General features: G+C 43.8%; 1 protein-coding gene across 3 annotated transcripts in view; it reads right to left on the bottom strand.

Moving 5' to 3' along the window:
- Positions 1-249: 249 nt before the first annotated feature.
- LOC124720454 (receptor-interacting serine/threonine-protein kinase 4-like) overlaps positions 250-22,400 on the bottom strand; it is a 45,772-nt gene continuing 23,621 nt past the window's right edge. The window contains exons 1-6 of one of the 3 annotated variants that reach the window (XM_047245805.1): positions 20,000-20,033; positions 18,161-18,330; positions 17,998-18,045; positions 13,381-13,930; positions 6,396-6,539; positions 250-766 (exon numbers count right to left, since the gene is read on the bottom strand). In XM_047245805.1, coding sequence (XP_047101761.1) covers positions 289-766; positions 6,396-6,539; positions 13,381-13,930; positions 17,998-18,045; positions 18,161-18,248 — 1,308 coding nt within the window. In that variant the 5' untranslated portion in view covers positions 18,249-18,330; positions 20,000-20,033 and the 3' untranslated portion in view covers positions 250-288. Of the gene's footprint in view, positions 767-6,395; positions 6,540-13,380; positions 13,931-17,997; positions 18,046-18,160; positions 18,331-19,999; positions 20,034-22,400 lie in introns of those variants that run through there. The other 2 variants (XM_047245807.1, XM_047245806.1) reach the window with 2 other exon arrangements.

The following is a 22,400-nucleotide window of genomic DNA, read 5'->3' as shown; positions in this document are numbered from 1 at the left end:
GTCTTGTCTCCAGATACTTCTGATCACATAATGTGTTGCAGATACCTAGTGTGTATTGTTAATGGAATATTTCTCTATTTTTACCTAGTTTTCAAGAATGGAAGCTCGAGTCTTTTTTACTTTTCATTATACCTCTGCTTTTATCGTTGTGGTATCCATCTGGTGTTACTACAGGAGTTTTACTCACAGTGTAAGAATGGGTACAAAGACAGGTTTCTTCGTATGCTTTTTTCTGAAAACAACGAAAAGTACTGTAAAAAGATTTATTTATTTTAGTCCACAGGTTGATCATAGCACGTCTATCACCTGCTGCTGGTTGTACTGTCTGGCGATGTCCAGCGGGGTTCTCCCATTGTTGTCTATGGCCCCCCTGTCAGCCCCTGCCTCCAGCAGCGCCGTCGCTGCTTCTGTCTCGTCATTGAATGCTGCAGAGTGCAACGGCGTCCACCCGTCCACATCCCTGGCGTTTGGGTCGGCAGAGGACGCCGACAGCAGCCTGACGACAGCTGGGCGGCCGCCCCATGCAGCCAAGTGCAGCGGCGTCTGCTGGAACTTGTCCCTCGCCCCCACGTCCGCACCTGCCGCCAGCAGACGCCTCACCATCTCCTCGTATCCCCTGCCAGCTGCCCAATGCATGGGGGTCCACTCATTCATGTCCCTCGCCCCCACGTTCACTCCAGCCGCCAGCAGGGCCTGCAATTCCTCCATTGAGCCCTGAATAGCTGCCTGGATCAGCCTCCTTCCCTTCTCCTCTCCAGATAATGTCCTGCAAAAAACCACAGATGTTCTAACAATTTCTTCCAAACACACACACACACAAAAGAACGTGAAGTCTTGTGGCTGTAATGTGTCTGAAGGCAACAGTGAAACCTGCAGGATATGACAGTGAATTAATGACACATGCACTTGTCTGGTTTATCGTGATAAATTTGGCTCCAAGTAAATCTTGACTTCCTGAGCACACAGTAGAACTCTAGCCACTGATGTGTGTCCTCAGAAATGCACCATATCTTTTGCATTTAACAGCCTCACTGCAGTGAGCATAGCGCCAAAATTCTGATACTAAAATCGGTGTTAATCAGTAAAATGTAGCGAACTATTTTTAAGCTAGGGACAATTTAGAACAGTTTCATGTTATTATCCTGCCAAATGTGATATCATTCCTGGTTAATCCAAAATCCATCAATCAATTAAGTACTCACTTTCTTCCTCTATAAATGTCACATGCACATGGAGTTGCTAATGTCACCCTTCCGACTGAAAATCAATTTCATATTTTAAGAATGGATTTTAGAATTCTGATAACTGTGGGAAACGATTCTTGATCTTTTCTATGGAAAGGTGAGACAGGAAAATGTGAATTATGAACGACTGTACAGTGGCCAACAGGCTGTAAGTTCTTTTGACCCCCATGCTACTTTTCAAGGCGTGGTCTCGTTAGAGACATGGCGCCTTCGCCTGTCTTTGGTGTGTGCACTGGTTCACAAGGACTCACAATTACACAGTAAAGACTAGCAACGGTGCTAGTTAGTTTTGAGATGCACGGAGCAGTAACAGAGGTCAGTGTCACATCTACAGATTCAAACAATACTAAAAATGTGAGTGAAAGTCTGAGCTGTGGAATCAGGCACTTTTGCACAGAGCAGTCGACATGGTTCAGGTCCAGGTATTTTTCTATCTACTGCTGTTGCAACCTAAACCACATGCGGATTGATATGACCAGTGGTGTTGTAACTAACAAGTACAGTCACCATTGTTGTGCATTTTTCGGAATGTTCCACTGCCACAAACCTCCTGCTCCCGCGTAACAAGTATTCTGGATGGCCCACATACTGGAAGTGTAAGTTCTGACAATTATGTGCGCTCTTATATGCCTCAACGTTTAGGCTGTTAAAGGATAGGGAACTCTGCACTCCGAATCTGATTTTGAAGCACCCATAAACGTATTCTATGGTGGGAGGAGTTTCTGCTTTGCCTGCCTGTGTATGCTTATAGGGCCAGCAGGGGTGTCAACCCATAGCAGTATGTCCGAGGTGCGAACACAGGGCAGCCTCCTCCCACATTCAGGTGAGCAGTGACAGGACACAGCTCACCAGACACTTTTGTGAGTGGCATTCCTGGCATCGAATGACCTTACCACAGAGGTAACACCAGTTCCCATCAAAACACTGACGAGCTTGGCTAACACCTCGATGGATGACCACCTGTGTCTGCCTCGCATTGTTGGCAGGCATGGCGCACTCTCCTGATACATGTGGATCACTGTGATATAATTTTGCAGGTACATTCACTGATAAACAAGGTGTCATCAAAACGTCATGGGAATTTTTCTCTTTCTTGAAGAACCTTTATTTATTCGTCAACATCAGCTTTATTCTCTTCAGAGTAATCTCCGTCAGATATAGCACTCCTGTGCCACCACCTCCTTTTAGAAGCTTGGAAGCACTTCTGGAACTCACTTTTCGTTATTGTTATCAGCTCCTTCGGCGGTCCTTTTTTTCTCGCAGCAGTGTTGGCAAAACGACTTAATCTCATGGTTCTCTTCAGCGTCGGAAATAGAAGTCGCAAAGGTCCATGTCCGAAGAATAGGTTGGCCACGTGAACACAATGGCTTTGTTTCTTGCCAAAACCTCACGAACAAGCATTGTGGTGTGATGCGATATCCACGAACGGTTTTGTTACAATTCTGGTCGTTTCTTTTTCGGATATCCTCATGCAAACGGCGCGTTACTTCCAGGTAGTATACCTTAGTGAGCGGACGACCGTAAGACAGGAACTCATGCCGCACTATCCCACTGTAATAGAAGAAAACAGTGAGATAAACCTTCACACATGATCGAACTTGTCGAACCTTTTCGGTCTTCGTTCTTCAGGCAGTTACCATTAGGACGACTGGGCATTAGTTTTGACGTCATATCCATACACTCATTTTTCGTCACATGTTGTAAACTTCTTTAGAAGTTCTGGACAGTTGTCCACTTCATTCAGCAGTTTCTGGGTGAAGTCTACGTGGCGTCGGTTTTCGTCGAAGTTCCATAATCTTGGAACAAACATTGCTGCTACACATTTCATGCCCAAATCGTCTGAAAAATTGCTTGGAATGAGCCAAAGGACATGGCAAATTCATGAGCAACCTCTCTGATGGTGATTCGACAATTTTCGAAAACTGTTACCTATACTTCTTAGACATTACCGTCAGTAACTGATATGCTACCGCTTTCAGAGCGGTCAACGTCTTCAACATCTCGACCCTCTTTGAAACTCCTGTCTTACTTATAGTAGATTCACCAAAGACCACGATCAAAATGTATAACGCGTTCCTGCACGTTATTCCATCTTTCAAACAAAATTTATTGCAAATTCTTTGATCCATCTTTTTCGACGACAAAAATTCGCCGAAAACTTAAAAAACATGTAACCTTTTCGAACGTCAACAATAAACTAAATATTCAAAACAACTGGAAGTGCAAACACACATCGGATACATGTGTACAGCATGATAAAAAAATTTCAAAATAGAATGTATAAAGAACGCGAAAATAAAATTTTCGACTAATTTTTGAACACATCTGGTGCATGGGTACAGTCTTCAAAATGTGTTGAGAATTGAGTTAGTAATAAAGACGTAACCGGGAGCGGTTGATTTTTGCGTATGCCAGTATTTATAACATCTATCCTGAACTATGTGTCGTACAATGATATGATTTTTCAACCACGGTTTCTGTTATGCATGGATACAGTGTACAAAATGCGTTAGGAACAGCGTTTGTAGTGACGAATTAATAAAGGAAAACGTCTTGCCTGAAACGGCAGTTTTACTGCATGAGGAGCGAAAATTTTGAAAGCAAAAAACATTTTTACCTTCCTGAAATGTATTTTCATTTGCGGATACGGACTACCATCAGCTGTAGAATGGAATGACGAAAGTGAAAATTTGTGCCACACCGCGACTTGAACCCGGATTTCCCCACATATAACGAGTGGTCGCTTCACCTTTTTTCCTTCTTCTTCTTCTTCTTCTTCTTCTACCATCTCGTGTTGTTCGTTCTTTTTCTTCCATGTGGACGTCCCACATCGCTTGTTCAAGTTCATCATTGATCCATTTACTCAGTTTTATTTATTACAGAGGGCAGCTAACCCTATGACCGAACACGCTCGGCTACTGTGCCGGCATGCCATTAGGCTCTCTGAGCACGACTAATGGCCAGGCACGAAGTTCCATATGCCACCCACCATGTGCCTACAAACTGTACATACATTATGTATATTCCCATACAGGGGAGACATTTTATTTGAAAGTCGTTTGCCTGGTGCCGAGGAATAAATACGATATTGCAATGATGGCTTTATTCCGAATTACAATGTCTTATTCTCCCAGACATGAATGCATGTCCCAAGGTACATTGCATTGTAATTTGGAATAACACTGAAATATCCTTCGATTATTTCGTAGGGGTCAGTTGCGAGTCACTAAGTGCTCTGTCTCAAATACTGGTTGAATACAAGTTGGGTATATGCATACATGGCGATGTACTTACATTACTGGCCATTAAAATTGCTACACCACGAAGATGATGTGCTACAGGCGCGAAATGTAACCGACCGGAAGAAGATGCTGTGATATGCAAATGCTTAGCTTTTCAGAGCATTCACACAAGGTTGGCGCCGGTGGCGACACCTACAACGTGCTGACATGAGGAAAGTTTCCAACCGATTTCTCATACACGAACAGCAGTTGACAGGTGTTGCCTGGTGAAACGTTGTTGTGATGCCTCGTGTAAGGAGGAGAACTGTGTACCATCACATTTCCGACTTTGATAAAGGTGGGATTGTAGCCTATCGCGATTGCGGTTTATCATATCGTGACATTGCTGCTCGCGTTGGTCGAGATCCAATGACTTTTAGCAGAATATGGAATCGGTGGTTTCAGGAGGATAATACAGAACGTCGTGCTGGATCCCAACGGCCTCGCATCACTAGCAGTCGAGATGACAGGCATGTTATCCGCATGTCTGTAACGGATCCTGCAGCCACGTCTCGATCCCTGAGTCAACAGGTGACGTTTGCAAGACAACAACCATCTGCACGAACAGTTCGATGACGTTAGCAGCAGCACGGACCAGCTCGGAGACCGTGGCTGCGGTTACCCTTGACGCTGCATCACAGACAGGAGCGCCTGCGATGCTGTACTGGACGACGAACCTGGGTCCACGAATGGCAAAACGTCATTTTTTCGGATGAATCCAGGTTCTGTTTACAGCATCGTGATGGTTGCATCCGTGTTTGGCGACATCACGGTGAACGCACAATGGTATGGGGTGCCATTGGTTACATGTCACAGTCACCTCTTGTTCGCATTGGCGGCACTTTGAACAGTGAACGTTACATTTCACATGTGTTACAACCCGTGGCTCTACCCTTCATTCGATTCCTGTGAAACCCTACATTTCAGTAGGATAATCCATGACCGCATGTTGCAGGTCCTGTATGGGCCTTTCTGGATACAGAAAATGTTCGACTGCTGCCCTGGCCAGCACATTCTCCAGATCTCTCACCAACTGAAAACGTCTGGTCAATGGTGGCCGAGCAACTGGCTCGTCACAATACGCCATTCACTACTCTTGATGAACTGTGGTATCGTGCATGGGCAGCTGTACCTGAACACGCCATCCAAGCTCTGTTTGACTCAATGTTCAGGCATATCAAGGCCGTTATTGTGGCCAGAGGTGGTTGTTCTGGGTACTGATTTCTCAGGATCTATGCACCCAAATTGCGTGAAAATGTAATCACATGTCAGTTCTAGTATAATATATTTGTCCAATGAATACCCGTTTACTATCTGAATTTGGTGTAGCAATTTTAATGGCGAGTAGTGTAGTTTGCTAGAACATTTCTGACGCAGCTCTGACGAGCATGGTGCTCGTGAATGACCATTACTTATGCTTGGCTGCCATTTCACAGTGTGCATTTCGCACGCGCTTGTCTGTGCTTAATGATGCCATAACACTTCAGAGAATGGACATAAATCACCGTAATTCAGTTGCTCGGCTGTGCGCCCTACTCCGTGCCGAATGACTACAGTGAATTTCTTCTTGGTGAAGCAATTTTAATGGCCAGTGGTGTATATAACTTTCTCATCCTCACCCCTTCGAAATTTAGATGTATGTTACTTCCGCACTGTTTCATTCCAGACAGTTACATGTGCTTGAAATCACTCCAGTACTTTAGAATGTGATGTTGAACAAACATACACATTTAAAATACATACAAGTATAAGATGAAGACAGGAGACACGGTAAAGTGACATTCTGTTTCATAACTATAACACTTTGTGAAATCCCAAATAACGTGTGTTGTGAATGTGGAAGAGAGACACGTGTAGTGATGCAACTCACCTCAGGAGAGTGATGGCAACGCTGTCAGGTGGGGGAGTGTCGTGGGTAGACATGGTGGTCGGTGCAGCTGCGTCGCGACTCCAGCTGTGGTCACTGAGTGGCTGAGTGGAGGGGGTCGTCCGGCTGTCTGCAGTAGCTGGCGAGCTGCACACAGAGACACTGCATGGCAAAGTGTGTTCACATGGAGGCCAGAGGACAGCTTACAGTGGACAGTATTCCTGAGGGTCTGTCCACACACTGACAACAGAACACACGCTGCCAAAGAAAGTAGCGGATTCGCTAACATGAACAACCAGCCACACACACACGCACACACAGAGAGAGAGAGAGAAGAGCCAAAGAAACTGGTGCACTTGCCTAATATAGTATAGGGCCCTGGCGAGCATACAGAAGTGCCCCATCATATGTGGGATGGACTCGACTAATGTATGAAGTAGTTTTGGAGGGAACTGACACCATGAATCCTGCAGGGATGTCCATAAATTCCTAAGAGTACGAGGGGGTGGAGATCTCTTCTCAACAGCACTTTGCAAGGCAACCCAGATATGCTCAGTAATGTTCATGTCTGGGAAGATTGATGGCCATTAGAAGTGTACCCCTGGAGCCACTCTATAGCAGTGCTGGATGTGTGGGGTGTACATTGTCCTGCTGGAATTGCTCAAGTGCGTCGGAATGCACAATGGACATGAATGGATGCAGATGATCAGACAGGATGTTTACGTATGTGTCACCTGTTAGTCGTATCTAGACGTATCAGGGGTCCCGTATCACTCCAACTACACACCATTACAGAGCCTCCACCAACTTGAACACATCTCTGTTGACAATTAACATACTTTGAACGCGAAATGGCAGTTGGTGCAACATGCATGAGATATACCATTCTGGAAATCATTAGGAAATTCAGTATTCTGGGATGTACAGTGTCAAGAGTGTGCCCTGGATGCCAAATTTCAGGTATTGCCTCTCACCAGGGACTATGCAGTGGCTGACAACCTTCACTTAATGACCGAAAGCAGCAACAGTTCAGTAGATTTGTCAGTGCTAACAGACAAGGAACATAGCTTGAAATAGCTGCAGAAACCAGTGTTGGATTTACGACGAACGGATCCAACAGGACAGTGTGGTGACGTGAGACATTTCAAAATCTTAACATGGGTCTGAAACAGCAACTGTGAAAATCTGGACAGGTTGAAAAAAATCAGCCAACCAGTTCCAAAACAAAGGTTTATTAGCCTTTTACCTGGGTTCCCATATTTCTAAAAATATCTTCCATCGTGTGATGTAACAGGACTCATTCCTTCTGAAAAGGATATTTTTAGAAACATGGAAACCTAGGTCAAGGGCTAATGCACCTGGTTGGCTGATTTTTTCAACCTCTTTAAATCTGGCATTAATGGGCTGTGGCAGCAGACGACCAACACGGGTGCCTTTGATAACTGCACGTCAGCTGAAGGGTCTCTCCTGGGCTCGTTACCACATCAGTTGGACTCCAGACGACTGGAAAACCGTGCCCCAGTCAGATGAGTTCTGATTTCAGTTGGTAAGAGCTCATAGTAAAGTTTGAGTGTGGCGCAGGCCTCATGGAGCTATGGAGCCAAGTTCTCAACAAGTCACTGCAAGCTGGTGGTGGCTTCATAATGGTGTGGGCGGTTTTTACATGGAACAGACTGGCCTTTCTGGTCCAACTAAACATTGACTGTAAATGGTCGTGTTCAGCTACTTGGACTTCATGGTGCCAATCAATGATATGATGTTATTGGATCATAACTGTTCTCGACTAGTTTGAAGAACACCCTGGATAACTTGAGCAAATGATTTGACCACCCAGACCACTCAACATGAATCCTCTTTCTCCTAGCATCTTCGGTTCTCCAATTTAATACTTGCTTAGAAGTCAACCATTTTGTTAGTTAAATACTACACCAGTGCTACTTTTTACACACGAAGTAGCTATACTTTGAATAGATGAAGTTTTTGATATCTCACGTTCCTAGCCTCTGATGTTCTCGAAAGAACCTAAATGTATAACGTGATTCGAAGGAAGCGTTTTTAATAGTCAAATAGCACAACAATTAACTATATTTGTGGAAAATGTTAGGACTTGAAGGGATTAAGCTTTTGACACTTTATTTACATAGCTAGTAGCATTTATTAATGAAATATTTCAGTTTCCCATGAAATGATTAATTAAGTTTTTCTTAACTGTCCTGATTTTTTTCTTTAAGTAATTACATCTTTTTTTTGCAAACCGGCACGTAACGGTGGTATATTTGATACCCCAATTGTCCATCTTTGTCAGATTATTCAGGGCCAAACTAGGCTATGAAAATTCAGAATAAAGTTTTCCCCAGTTCTCTTAAAAGTTTACTTAATTATCCTGATTGTCATAGGAAACAAACAATTTCTTCGCTAAACCAGACCCCATTTGCCCATTTCCCACTCTTCATTAGAATATAAAAATTAATACAAAACTCATTGTATAAGTTGTAGGGACTATTGTTCTTGTTAGAATAAAATCTTCGATAAGTCATTGAAAATAGTAGTAAAAAGACTGCATAATTCAGTAGAAAAAGTATATTTTTTTGTAAATAATCAAGAATTTATGATTGCATACAGAAATTGATTAAAAATGTGATTTTGGCCAGAAAGGAGAAGACAGTACAAGAAAATGTCTGGAAACTGAATTGTGTGTGTGTGTGTGTGTGTGTGTGTGTGTGTGTGTGTGTGTGTAATAATTATATACCTGTGGTTAGTAATTTAAATTTACTGCTGTGTTTAGGATAACACATTATGAAATATATGACAGTAATTTATTATCTCAGTGCAATCCAGAAACATAGTTGGAATTATTTCAGAAAGGAGCAGAGCAAAGTTAGTGTCTTCACAGAAATTTGTGCGTAATGTGTTGACAAATGAAAACAACTGTGGTAGGAGTGAAACTAGACATGAAATTTACGAATGCAGCCAATGATCGAGGAGATGTAGTCAAATGAGTATTATGTTCAATGTATTGTAATTACCAGATTCGACAGTTTTCTTGTGGTTGCGTGTTAATGTGTGTTCTGGTTATTTAATCTAGCAAACTCGTCTACGAATTTACCACTGACATAAAATAAAGGTCTTTGTAGACATACAGGTGATGTGAATGAAAAACTATCTTTGAAGTTGATGTTTTGATAAGAAAACATGCAATTACCATATACTATAAAGCAACGTGTGGCAATGAAGAAGATAATGGGTGGGAATTAGAACATTATCCGGTTTAGGTTATCAAGAGCATTTACGAAATATACATTTGAGTACTGCAGATAGAATTACGTTTAAATATACGTATTATCATAGGATATCTTGAAAATACCGTTGGTGATACGTATTTTGTTTCGAATATTCGTTTTCGTGTTACATTACAATGAACAGGAGAGATAAGCTTTTAGTGGTTTGCGAGACAAGATACAACTATATGAGAAATGAGTCAGACAATGCAGACAACATTATCTCGAAGGCAGGAATTCTAGTTTATCAGGCAGTCAGTTAAGAGCTGTATAAACATTTAAATATAGCTGAAAATTAAAGGAAAGTTGTGAGTAATACTACACACTAGACATGTAAGGAGGACTTTTACTGTATTTACCTGAGGACAGTTCTATCTGGAGATCATATCAACTTTGAGGATGTTACAGACTGATCAGTAACTGCAGTGGATGGACTAGTGAACTCCTGGTAGAATGAAGCACTGGAATTCACTAGACAGCATTTAGTATCGCTATGGATAGCTATATGCAAGACAACCAAGATGATATTTGACAGTGGCTCTTCTAGGAAGCAAGTACAGCGCCCTTGTCCAAGAAATACCTCCCTGCTTGAGTTATAGAAAGGAGTGGACTAAAGTCCTGTACATATCATGAGAATCAACTGACAAGAAAGGTGGAAGGGCCAGCACCATATGGAACCACCCTAAGTTGCTCTGCTCTTGTGCAGTCTGGCTCGTTGTCTTGTCAGGTGTTGTATGCGGAATAACCAGCTAACCCATCCTGCCCATGTACTTATGAGACTTTCTGTAATAGATGTCTTCCATACCTGCTCTGATGGAGAACCAAAATCTTATTTTTGAAGACCAGTATACTCCATAAAAATTCCAATTCCCCTGCACTGTTTGGAGAGAATAAGTTGATCCTATTATGGAGATTGTACACATGTACCTAGAAAGAGAAAAGGTATACATAGCACATCAAATAGTAGTGCTAATGTGGGAATTGCAATTACTGTGACCTTTGGCCTTACGACAACTAACGTTTGCATAGGTCAACATTTAGAGAATGACAGCACAAGAAATGAGAAATTTTAAATACGTGGCTACCATCCTTCAACCACACAGCAGCATACTGCAGCGTTCTTGGTGCAGGTATTGAACGAGAGACCGATATATTCCCTTTATGCAGAGCTCACTGCTAGTAACAGAAAAGAAAGCAAACAATAAATGCTGCTCTGCATAAACATCTTTACAGTGGCCTCAACAGCACAAGCACATACAATAAAGCCCGCTTTCTGCTTTTTTTTTCTGAGCAGCACATCACTGTGTCCACCACTAGAATGGCTGCTGTTTTCTTCATAGGCAGTGAACCTTTTGTTCGGAGGATTGATGTCAGAACCAAATTAAGAGCTTTTTCGCTTAAGCAGTTTAACAGAACTAATAACATCAAATAAACTCAGTTTGTGAAGCTACGAAATCTTGTCTCTTCCATGAATTTTGTTAGCATGTCTGTGCGCTAGTAGACATAGTTCAATTTAGAGATTCCATGTACCTCTCATGACAAGTCAATGACAACTTTATGAGCTATCAGAAAATGCTGTATTTTACAGCACAGACGAATCTACGGAAACTCAGAGGCAAAGATTGTTGGCTTGGGAATATACAGAACGATTCTAATTAAAGTCAAACTTTCAAACCGCTGTAGAAATAACACGACTGGTCAGAATGATGTAAAATTGTAACAGAATATTATTGGAGAAGGAGGAAAACGTATGGCAGAAGAAAAATAAATAGTTACAAAATGTAGCAAGAGATAGCGCTGTAAGCATCATAATTTAATAGTGGTCAACTGCAAATGACAGGTGAATCATACAACAATGCCTGAGGTGTACATTTGACGATAAACAGACTGCACTAATCAGTCTGCATGGGTGTACAGGTGTAATACTGTTATTCACCGTGGCCATGTCGTGTCATATCATATCGGATGGAAAAAATCGGTTTTCAACCATCATGAGGCCAAAAACCGCATAAAAAGTATCAATCACATAGGTTTTTAATAATCCTGCGGACAATAGCGCATGAAAAGCATCAATCACATTGGTTTTGTCCTGATGCCAAAAACCGCATAAAAAGCATTAATCAAAATCATATCGGATTATTAAGTTCCGTGTGACTGGCGCAACACATGTTCAATATGCTGTCCACCGTTTCCTGCAACATGTTGAAACCGAGAAACAGCATGTTCCACAACTGATAGAAGTGTTTCCAGGGTTACATTCAGAATGTGTTGTGCAATGCGTACCTTCAATGCAGCTAAGTTTGCAATCGGAACACTGAACACAAGATCTTTCAGGTAACCCCACAGCCAGAAGTCACACGGATTAATATCAGGTGATCGGGATGGCCAGGCTGTAGGGAAATGGCGACTGATAATTCTAGCATTTCCGAAATGGCGCTTCAGCAGCTGCTTAAATTTATTTGCAGTGTGTGGAGGTGCTCCATCTTGCATAAAAATGATCTCCATCCACACATCCACGCTCTTGCAGAGCTGGAATGACGTGGTAGCGCGAAAGACGCTCATAATGCTTACCAGTATGGTACAGGTAGCAGGAATGGAAACACCTGCCTCTTCGAAAGAATATTGACCTATGATAAATTATGCCGTAAACCCACACCGCACAGTGACATTTTCAGGGTGAAGTAGTGGTACTGGTTGATTGTGTGTGTGGATTTTCCGTTGCCGATATTGGACAATTCTGTGTATTGACATATCCTGTCAGATGGAAGTATGCTTCATCTGTCCACAGCCAATCATTGTCCACTTCCATGCCTCAAGATATTCTAAAGCCAAGGTCTCTCGTACTGGCAGGTCAACAGGAAGCAACTCGTGCACATGGGTAATTTTTAATGCCTTGCAAAGAAGGATGTTTCATAGGATTTTATGCACCATGCTCATGGGTATGTCCAATGTTTGCACACCACCACTCGTCTCCTCCCGCATTGCGGTGACCACTGCTTCTACTGACGTCGAATCAGTTCGTTTCCTCCTCCTCCTCCTACCAGGTTGCACACCAAAAGATCCCGTCCTTTAGAATTTCCGAATAATTTTCTACAGACCCATGGCAGTCTTTTTTTCAAACCCTTCAATGTCCATAACTTCTGCAGAGTGACGTGTGCACAGTCACCATTTGTGTAATACAGCTTTACAAGCAGAGCGTGATCCCGCATTGAGACAGTCATGGCGAACATCGTAGACACGAAAGGAGGAAAAGATGTATACTTGGCATGTTTATGCCAACTTCAGTGGGTCGTGTGCATGACAAGTGTTTTCATTGACATATTCAAATGGCTCTGAGCACTATGGGACTTAACCTCTGAGGTCATCAGTCCCCTAGAACTTAGAACTACTTAAACCTAACTAACCTAGGGATATCACAAACGTCCATGCTCGAGGCAGGATTCGAACCTGCTACCGTAGCAGTCGCGTGGTTCCGGACTGAAGCGCCTAGGACCGCTCAGCCACTGTGGCCGGCACTGGCGTATTCCCACACATAAAGCGCTATCTATTGATCAATTTTCACAATATTTTTTTTGTGCCACACGCTATCCCCCTTGTCCTATAATATTCTGTTGCAATTTGACGTTATTTCTACAGCGTTTTGAAAGTTTATAATCACCTGGTATATGTAGAATTCGACAACATGTACAAGTGAGTTGTGTCACACTTACCTGGCTTTTGATGGTGGAACAGACAGCTGGCGGCTCACTTCCACCTGATCTTCACGCTGGCTGTGCAGGGTCTGTCCCATCACGTGGAGCAGGTGAGCCTTTATGAAGTCAACCACGGCCTGCCTCAGGCTGTTAGAGGAGCGCCTGACTTCGAGGACGGCTGTGGCCGCCGCACTCCCCCCAGACACTCGTGCAGCTACCAGCTGCTCACACTCTGCCTTCAGGGCAGACAGTCCATATCTTTCAGCAGCGGCCAGCAGCTGCGGGGCCATGCTGTGCAGCTGGGGGGCCTGGAGTGTGTACATGTAGGCTAGCAGGTGGCGCAGCACTGGAGCCTCCACATCTGAGATGGCAACGTGGCCGCTGCTGGCCTCCAGCGTGTTGTTGCGCAACATGGCGGCGAACACAGTGCTCCTGGCAATCAGGACGGCCCTGTGCGCCACCAGATGTGTGTCGCCTGCCACCAGCGTTACCACTGCGCTGTCCCCAGCGTCCAGAAGGGCGGCCAGATCCACAGCTGCGGTCTCCTTAACCCTCTGAACTGGTTCCACTGTCAACGATTCGAAAGCATAGTGTCACTAGAGTCACTATGCAGCCCTTTGCCTCTATACAAAAGTCATGGGGTAGAGGCATGGTCATATACAGTTAACGATAGTGTCTCAAACGCAAGGTATAAAAGAACAGTGCATTAACGTACACTATGTGATCCAAAGTATCGAGACAGCCCCAAAAACATACATTTATCGTACTAGGTGCATTGTGCTGCTACCTACTGGCAGATCCTCCATATCAGTGACCTCAGCAATCATTAGACATCGTGAGAGCAGACTGGGACACGCTGCGGAACTCATAGACTTCGAATGTGGTCGGGTGATTGGGTGTCACTTGTGTTATACGACTGTATGCAAGATTTACACACTCCTAAACGTCCCTAGGTCCACTGTTTCCTACGTGATAGTGAACTGGAAACGTGAAGGGACACATACAGCACAAAAGCGTACAGGTCGGCCTCGTCTGTTGACTGACAGAGACTGCTGGCAGTTGAAGGGGCAGCCATCTATCCATACCATCACATGGGAATTCCAGACTGCATCAGGATCCACTGCAGTACTATGAGAGCTAGGGAAGAGGTGGGAAAATTTTGATTCCATGGTCGAGCGGCTGTTCATAAGCCACACATCACGCCGGTAACTGCCAAACGACGTCTCGCTTGGTGTAAGGAGCGTAAACATTGGACGATTGAACAGTGGAAAAACGTTGTGTGGAGTGATGAATCACAGTACACAACGTGGCGAACCGATGGCAGGGTGTGGGTACGGCGAATGGGTGGTGAACGCCATCTGCCAGCAGTGTAGTGCCAACAGCAAACTTCGGAAGCAGTGCTGTTATAGTGTAGTGCTGTTTTCCACGGAGGGGGCTTGCACCCCTTGTGGCTTTGCGTGGCAATAACGCAGCACAGGTCTACACTGATGTTTTAAGCACTTTCTTGCTTCCTCTGTTAAAGGGCAGTTCAGGGATGGCGATTGCAATTGCATCTTTCAACACCATCTAGCACCTGTTCATAACCCACAGCCTATGGCGGAGTGATTGCACGACAGTAACATCCCTATAATGGACTGGCCTTCACAGAGTCCTGACTTGAAACCTATAGAAACACCTTTGGGATGTTTTGGAACGTCGACTTCGTGCCAGGTCTCACTGACCGACATCAATGCCTCTCCTCAGTGCAGCACTCCGTGATGAATGGGTAGCCATTCCCCAAGAAATCTTCCAGCACCTGATTGTACGTATGCCTTCGAGAGTGGAAGCTGTCATCAAGGCTAAGGGTGGAACTATGCCACATTGAATTCCAGCATTACGAATGGAGAGCGCCACGAACTTGTAAATCATTTTCAGCCAAATGTCTGGATAGTTTCGGTCCATAGTGTAGCTGTCATTTGTACTCAGGTCTTTTATGTTTAAAGGTGATTATGGCTGCACATCCAGAATTAACAGGCTTTGAAGGCGAAATGGAAGTTGGAGCTAGACACATTTCAGAAACCGTTATGGGATTCAATATTCCTAGATCCACAGTGTGAAGACTGTACCAAGAATACTACAGTTTCGGCATTACCTCTCACCAAGTTAATCGCAGTGGCTGACGGCCTTCACGTAACGACCAAGACCGTTGGTGTAGAGTTGTTAGTGCTATAAGACGAGCAACACTACGTAAATAACAGCAGAAATCTGTGTGGGACATATGACGAAAATCCCTTAGGACGGTGCAGCTAAATTTGGCGTTAATGGGCTATGGCAGCAGACGACAGACATGAGTGTCTTTGCTAACAGCACAACATCGATTGAAGCACCTCTCCTGCGCTCCTGACCATATCCATTGGACACTAGACCTATGGAAAACTGTAGCCTGGTCAGATCAGTCCAGATTTCAGTTGATAAGAGCCGATGATAGATTTCGAATGTGGTGCAGATCCCATGAAGTCAGAGACCCAAGTTGTCAAGAGGGCACAGTAAAAGCTGGTGGCCTGACATGAGTCCCACCAAACATTTATTGGAGGTAATCGAGAGGGCAGTTTGTGCACAAAATGCTGCATCAACAATACTTCCACAATTACTGTTGGCGATAGAGGCCGTATGGCCCAATTTTTCTGCAAAGTACTTCCAACAACTTGTTGAGTACTTTACATGTCGAACTGTGTCACTACGCGGTGCAAAAGAAGGTCTGATATTTATATTAGGGGTATCCCATGACTTTTGTCTTCTATGTGTATATCCTAAAATTGATGATACAAAAAACAGTAAATTTTTAACATCAGTGGTTTCAGAATGTTGTGTGAGAAAAGTGCGAGCTGTGTTTTACATGATCGGTGTTTCTGAAATCCGTGCTAGAAGACATGGAGGAGGTCAGTCGTTCACATTAGAGATATCTCACTAAGTTCATGCTCTTAACATTATCTAAGGTTCTACAACAAATGGTTATTAAGGATATTGGAGGTAGTTTTGTACATCACTTCTAGTAGCTTCTCGTAGGCTGGTGTGACTGGGATGGTTCCCTAATCCGATGGAACTAGTGACCTCTGCTGTCTTGTCCCGTCCCCTAAATCAACCAAGCAACCAACCAACAACGAGGCGTTCCTTTCCATCCGTTGTTGCAGTTCTCTAAGGGGTTACTGTTATTCATCACACGTGTCAAATGCCAGTGGTTAATGGACTCAGCCCTTTTGCATTTGCCTCCTCTTGACATGGGACACAGGACTTTTCTCAACATGTGAGTCTGTCTCACCGGCTCGTTTTCGGTGTCAGTGGAAAACGTCTCGACCTTGTTGTTAGGAGGATGGGTATAATGTTCCTGCAGCTTCCAATCACTTAACAGTAGTCAGAGCGAATTCCATCTGCTTACAAACGTTAACTGCCTCATCCCGTGCTCAAGAACCACGTTAAGTTACGTTTACGTAATAGTAAAAAAGGATACACTAAAATAAGCCTTTTGATTCTTTTTTAATTTCTCAATCAGTGCAGCTGACACTACCGCTAATTCCCAGTAAGAACTGAAGCAATCAGAGCGCAAAACGAGATTTACGTTAACGCCGCAGAAACACCTGGGATAACCTTTCCTGATTTTATTTAAAATTTTTGAGATTTTGATCGCTGTCAACCTCAAAAATAACGTTAATTTGCGATAAATGTAGACAGCATACATTCCTGTTGAAGGGGAGAGCTGAGTGCAACACGGTCTATTAGTTACAGTTTTTTCCAGAGTAACTACGTCACAAACGCCGAATTTTTTCGAAATTTATTATGCAAAACATTCGTAGCTTCCGAAAATTCAGAAAAATGTACGTTTATACAGATTGATTTACATTTAAATTCGGGATTAGCGATTCTTTGAACGAGGACACCACTGCCAGAAAGGTATAAAGTACAAATGTTGGTTTCAGCTGATTCTGCAGCACAAAATACGTTTCACGCGGCATGCAGCATAACAAAATACATGCTATATCACGACACAAGCAGAAGTTATGGTACAATCAACAAGAAAAAGGTGAAGTTTCTGGACCTAAGTTTTAAAGGCAAGTTTATCTGACATATCTCACTTAAAAGATATCAAGGAAAAACCGGAAGTAGGATTATATATGCAAATATCAGTAAATAACCATCCGAGTTAATCGAATTTAGCAGTTTTGTGTCACCTTTTGTTCTAGCGTTTCTAAGGTGAACATTACAGCGTCAGTGTACCTCACAAAATCGATGCAAGACATTGAGCACAACACAACATTTCTTCTACTTGAGATGCCTAATGATGCGTTACGTTACTGAAACATTTCGTGAAAATAGAACTGATGCTTTCCTCAGCCAGGCTACGGTGTCCCTGTAAGGATCTATAGAACATATATACGACAGATAAATAAATAGCATTCCAAATAGCAAACTATAATACCAAAAGCAAAAGTTATGAATGTTGGTGATTATGAGTACTGTGGCAGTAGACTCACATGATAACACTGTGACTCAAAGCAGTTCTTAATCACTAAATAAGACTACCACAATGAGATAAACTGGCATCAGATGAAGTTCTTGAACCATGAAACGTGTTCGGGAATAATGGGAAAAAATACTCACCTTCCTTGTCGGTTCTTAAACGATTGTCTGCGACTTCAGAATCAGATCCTGCAAATGGAATTGGTGGATACCTTAGTGAAATAACTGAACACACTTAATACAAAATCGTTATTCATAATTCTACCCGAACTTGTACGATCTGAAAAAAGAACAAATATTTCACCTGTATTGGAGACCGGGTCACTGAGGCTGGCATCTGTGACTATCGCCACAAAAATGCAGATGAACCACCAAACGCTTCTGCCGCACATAATGCCAGGAAGAAGTTATCAGGCCAGGTAAACAACTTTTTCCTCTAAATACCTTCAAAAAATTTGTACCCTGTAGAACAACCTGTGATAAATATAGTTACAAGTAATTTTTAGTCAGCAAGATTTAATGTAAATTAGCTAGTGTAGATTAATATTTCACACTATTTATGATTCAGTTTCTTACAAGATATATATCACATTGTTCCGCCCAATAGACACTGCCTAATTCAGCTAAGCAGTATCTGAAACAGTTTACGACACTAATTCTTGCTTACGCCAAATTAATTGTGGAAAAGTGTTGTCTAAATGACGCGTAGTCTTTTTTCATAGCCATATTAGTTGCTGTCATATTGATATCAACTTGGGTTTATTTTTATTTTTTTCAAGAGGAACTGTTGTATGTGACATTACGAGCTGATGATTCGCCGAAAGGGAGCGAGGGATGGGGGTGTGCTTGCCTGTAACAGCGGCATTTTTCTGTACTTATGCTACTACAAATAATTGTTATAGTATTCAGATGAATTTAACTATTTGTTTTATAGTAGCCAACAGAGATGCTGTTACTAATGATATCTCCAGAAATATACTCTGTTTCAGTGTCTAATTGCGTTGGGAAGCGATTGGCTTGGTGATGTGTCCATCTGGGCACATCTACATGCCATCGTGTGCGTATTTGTACTTTATACATATCGAGTCTCGGAGACTAAAATTTCTTGTCACCAAGTCCAATCACACGAATTGTGTGAAAACAGCACTAAACTACGGCGGCTAAAGTGACTGCAGAGCTCAATGGCCATATTCGACACCCCGTATCTATCGATACTGTCCACTGAGAACTCCATAAAGCCAATATTCGTGGACGAGCTGCTATACCGAAACCATTAGTGGCGACAACCAACGCAAAGAAGCGTAAAACATGGTGCCGGGAGCGTAAATCGTGGATGGCTGATCAGTGGAAACACGTCATGTGTTCCGACGAGTCAGCGTTCTCTTTATTTCCAACATCGGGAGGGGTTTACGCCAAATGAAGCCCAGAATCCTGATTGCTTCATTCCAGCGGTTAAGCGTGGAGGTGGAAGTGTGATGGTGTGGGCAGCCATATCACAGTATTTTGCTGGTCCCATCGTTACTCTCAAAAGCCGTGTTACAGCCAAAGATTATGTGAACATTTTACGTGATCATGTGCACCCCATGATCCAAACAGTGATGCACCCATTCACACAGCCAGGACAGCACAGTCGTGGTATGAGGAGCATGTAGCTGAACTGCAGCGTCTTCCCTGGCCAGCACAGTCCCCGGACTTGAACATTATCGAACTCTTGTGGGCGGTATTGATGGCCAGACTCCGGAGCAGATTTGCGCCTCCTCGTCACTACAGGAGTTAGGAGAGGTACTGATCGAAGGGTGGATTCGAACAAGTAGGTTTTGAGAAAAGTCCGACGTTAGTATGGACAGCCAAAGGAAATTCGGCCAGACCGGGTCGCGTTAAGTTACGCTTTGAGCAGCAGTAGCGTGCGTAAGTGGCGTAACTGACTCGTACCGGTGCAGGATGCATCAGAATAGTTGTAGTGCTGTGGCTCGTGGGGAAAAATCGAGAAAAAGAGAAAAGAAAACAGGTCCTTTTTTTCTTTGGTTTCCTCGATTCGCAGCCATCAAGTGTGGGTGACACAGAGAACGAGGGACTGTCAATGTGAGTGGGGTGACAGACGCAGCATACGGCGCACTGACGGAAGGAAAGCGCAGAGACTCACCAGCCACGGCCACTCCGTCCCGCGCCGCACCAGCCGCTGCAGTGGCGGCCGCTGGCGGGTCCCGCCTTTTATCCGCGGCCGGCCTCTCGGACGGACCGCCGCCCCCCGCCTGGACCTTCCGCAGCCTCCCCTCTGCCCCGGGCCACCGCCCACCGCGAACCATATCCTCCCCACATGTCCGACGTCACGCGCAGTGGCCGCGCGGGATTAGCCGAGCGGTCTGGGGCGCTGCAATCATGGACTGTACGGCTGGTCCCGGCGGAGGTTCGAGTCCTCCCGCGGGCATGGGTGTGTGTGTTTGTCCTTAGGATAATTTATTTTAAGCAGTGTGTAAGCTTAGGGACTGATGGTCCAAATAGCTCTGAGCCATTGTGCGATTTGTGCTTTTACCAGGGGGGGAGGGGGGGAGTCTTAGGGGGTTAGTACAATTATACAGGGTGTCCCAGCTATCTTGTCCACCCAAAATATCTCTGGAACAATAACAGCTATTGGAAAACGACTTTCACCGTTATCAATGTAGGGCTGGGGCCCATGAATGTACATATTTGGAAACATTCTAAAACGAAAGAATATGTGTTTTTTGTCACAAACTTATGTTTTTTTTAAATGGACCTCCTATATTTTTTTTTCTTCAGCAATCCATAGCATGACAAAGCACATACACAATGGCGTTGATTGCATCGCAATATTCCCATTACATCCCGAGATATTGAGACGCGAAGTTGGCCCTTGAAACACCCGCCAGCGCTGCTAGCGCACGTCCAGAGGCTCAGGCGTGAACCCCATGCTGCCCGTAATAGCGCAGCAGACCTTATTATTCGTTTCGGACCTCTTGATAAGTATGGAGGTGTGATTACGCATGTCAATCACATCGCGATTACGGGCGGCATGGGGTTCACGCCTGAGCCTCAGGACGTGCGCTAGCAGCGCATGTCGGGTGTTTCAAGCGTCAACTTCGCGTCTCAATATCTCGGGATGTAATGGGAATATTGCGATGCAATCAACGCCATTGTGTATGTGCTTTGTCATGCTATGGATTACTGAAGAAAAAATATAGGAGGTCCATTTAAAAAAACATAAGTTTGTGTTAAAAAACACATATGCTTTCGTTTTAGAATGTTTCCAAATATGTACATTCATGGGCCCCAGCCCTACATTGATACCGGTGAAAGTCGTTTCCCAATAGCTGTTATTGTTCCAGAGATATTTTGGGTGGACAAGATAGCTGGGACACCCTGTATATGTTACTAGCTTTGACCGTGGCGTTACCCATGGTTAAACAGTTATTTATAAATAGATGTTAATGCCGAAACTCACTATTCACGCGTATGCACTATCAGAAAAGCCATCCCTTGTTATATCTTTAAAAGTACATTATAGGTGAAGCTTATTTACAAAATCATCTACATACAGGTATACGAGAGGAATTCAAAAAGTAAAGGCACATTTGTGAAAAGCTGTACTTATTCTGATGATAGAAAACTGAAACATGCGTTATTTTTCTACCTAACATCCCTGGACTTCAATGCAGTTTTCCCGACGTTTTACGAGTTTTTGTATTTCATCAGAAAATACGTTCATCGGTTGCATCTATAACCAATTTTGCACCGCAGCAAAGACGTCTTCATCACTTTCAAATCTTCTTCCCTGTAGTGCTTCCGTTAAGGGTCCAAACATGTGAAAATCGCTTGGAGCCAGGTCTGGACTGTATGGTGGATGTTCCAGCACCTCGATACTCAACTCCTTCATTGCGTCGGCTGTCCGTTTGGCAGAATGTGAGCGAGCGTTATCTTGCTGCAGGATGACACCTCTTCACAGTTTTCCACGACGTTTGGATCTGATTGCAGGTTTTAGTTTCGTACGCAACACATCACATCCACCATACAATACAGACCTGGCTCGAAAGCCTCGTTTACGCTGGGGCGACGTCTTGCAACATTGTGGCATGCTACGGAAATGAGGCGTGCATCGTCTTGTCATTTAGTTCTAAATGTTTTGAAATGCTTACCTACTACATAACACTTTTTCAAAATTAATAAGCATACATATTAATAGTAAGACTGTATTAAAAACTTTCAGTGTTCGGCTCCACAAATTTAAATTATATGTAAAGTTTTACTCCAGTACATGGGAAATAAACATCCCAGGTTGGGATGCATAAACTAAAACCAGAGGAGGGGATGGTCTGATGCAGAGGGGGGGGGGGGGAACCCCCCCATCCCCCCCCCCCTGCAAATTGCACACTGCTCTGAGCACTATGGGACTTAACTTCCGTCATCAGTCCTCTAGAACTTAGAACTACTTAAACCTAACTAAACTAAGGTCATCACACACATCCAATCCCGAGACAGGATTCGAACCTGCGACCGTAGCGGTCGCGCGGTTCCAGACTGTAGCGACT

The sequence above is a fragment of the Schistocerca piceifrons genome, chromosome 11, assembly GCF_021461385.2.
Source record: "Schistocerca piceifrons isolate TAMUIC-IGC-003096 chromosome 11, iqSchPice1.1, whole genome shotgun sequence".
In the NCBI taxonomy this organism is placed as follows: domain Eukaryota; kingdom Metazoa; phylum Arthropoda; class Insecta; order Orthoptera; family Acrididae; genus Schistocerca; species Schistocerca piceifrons.
This window is presented reverse-complemented; position numbering and strand designations above follow the sequence as displayed.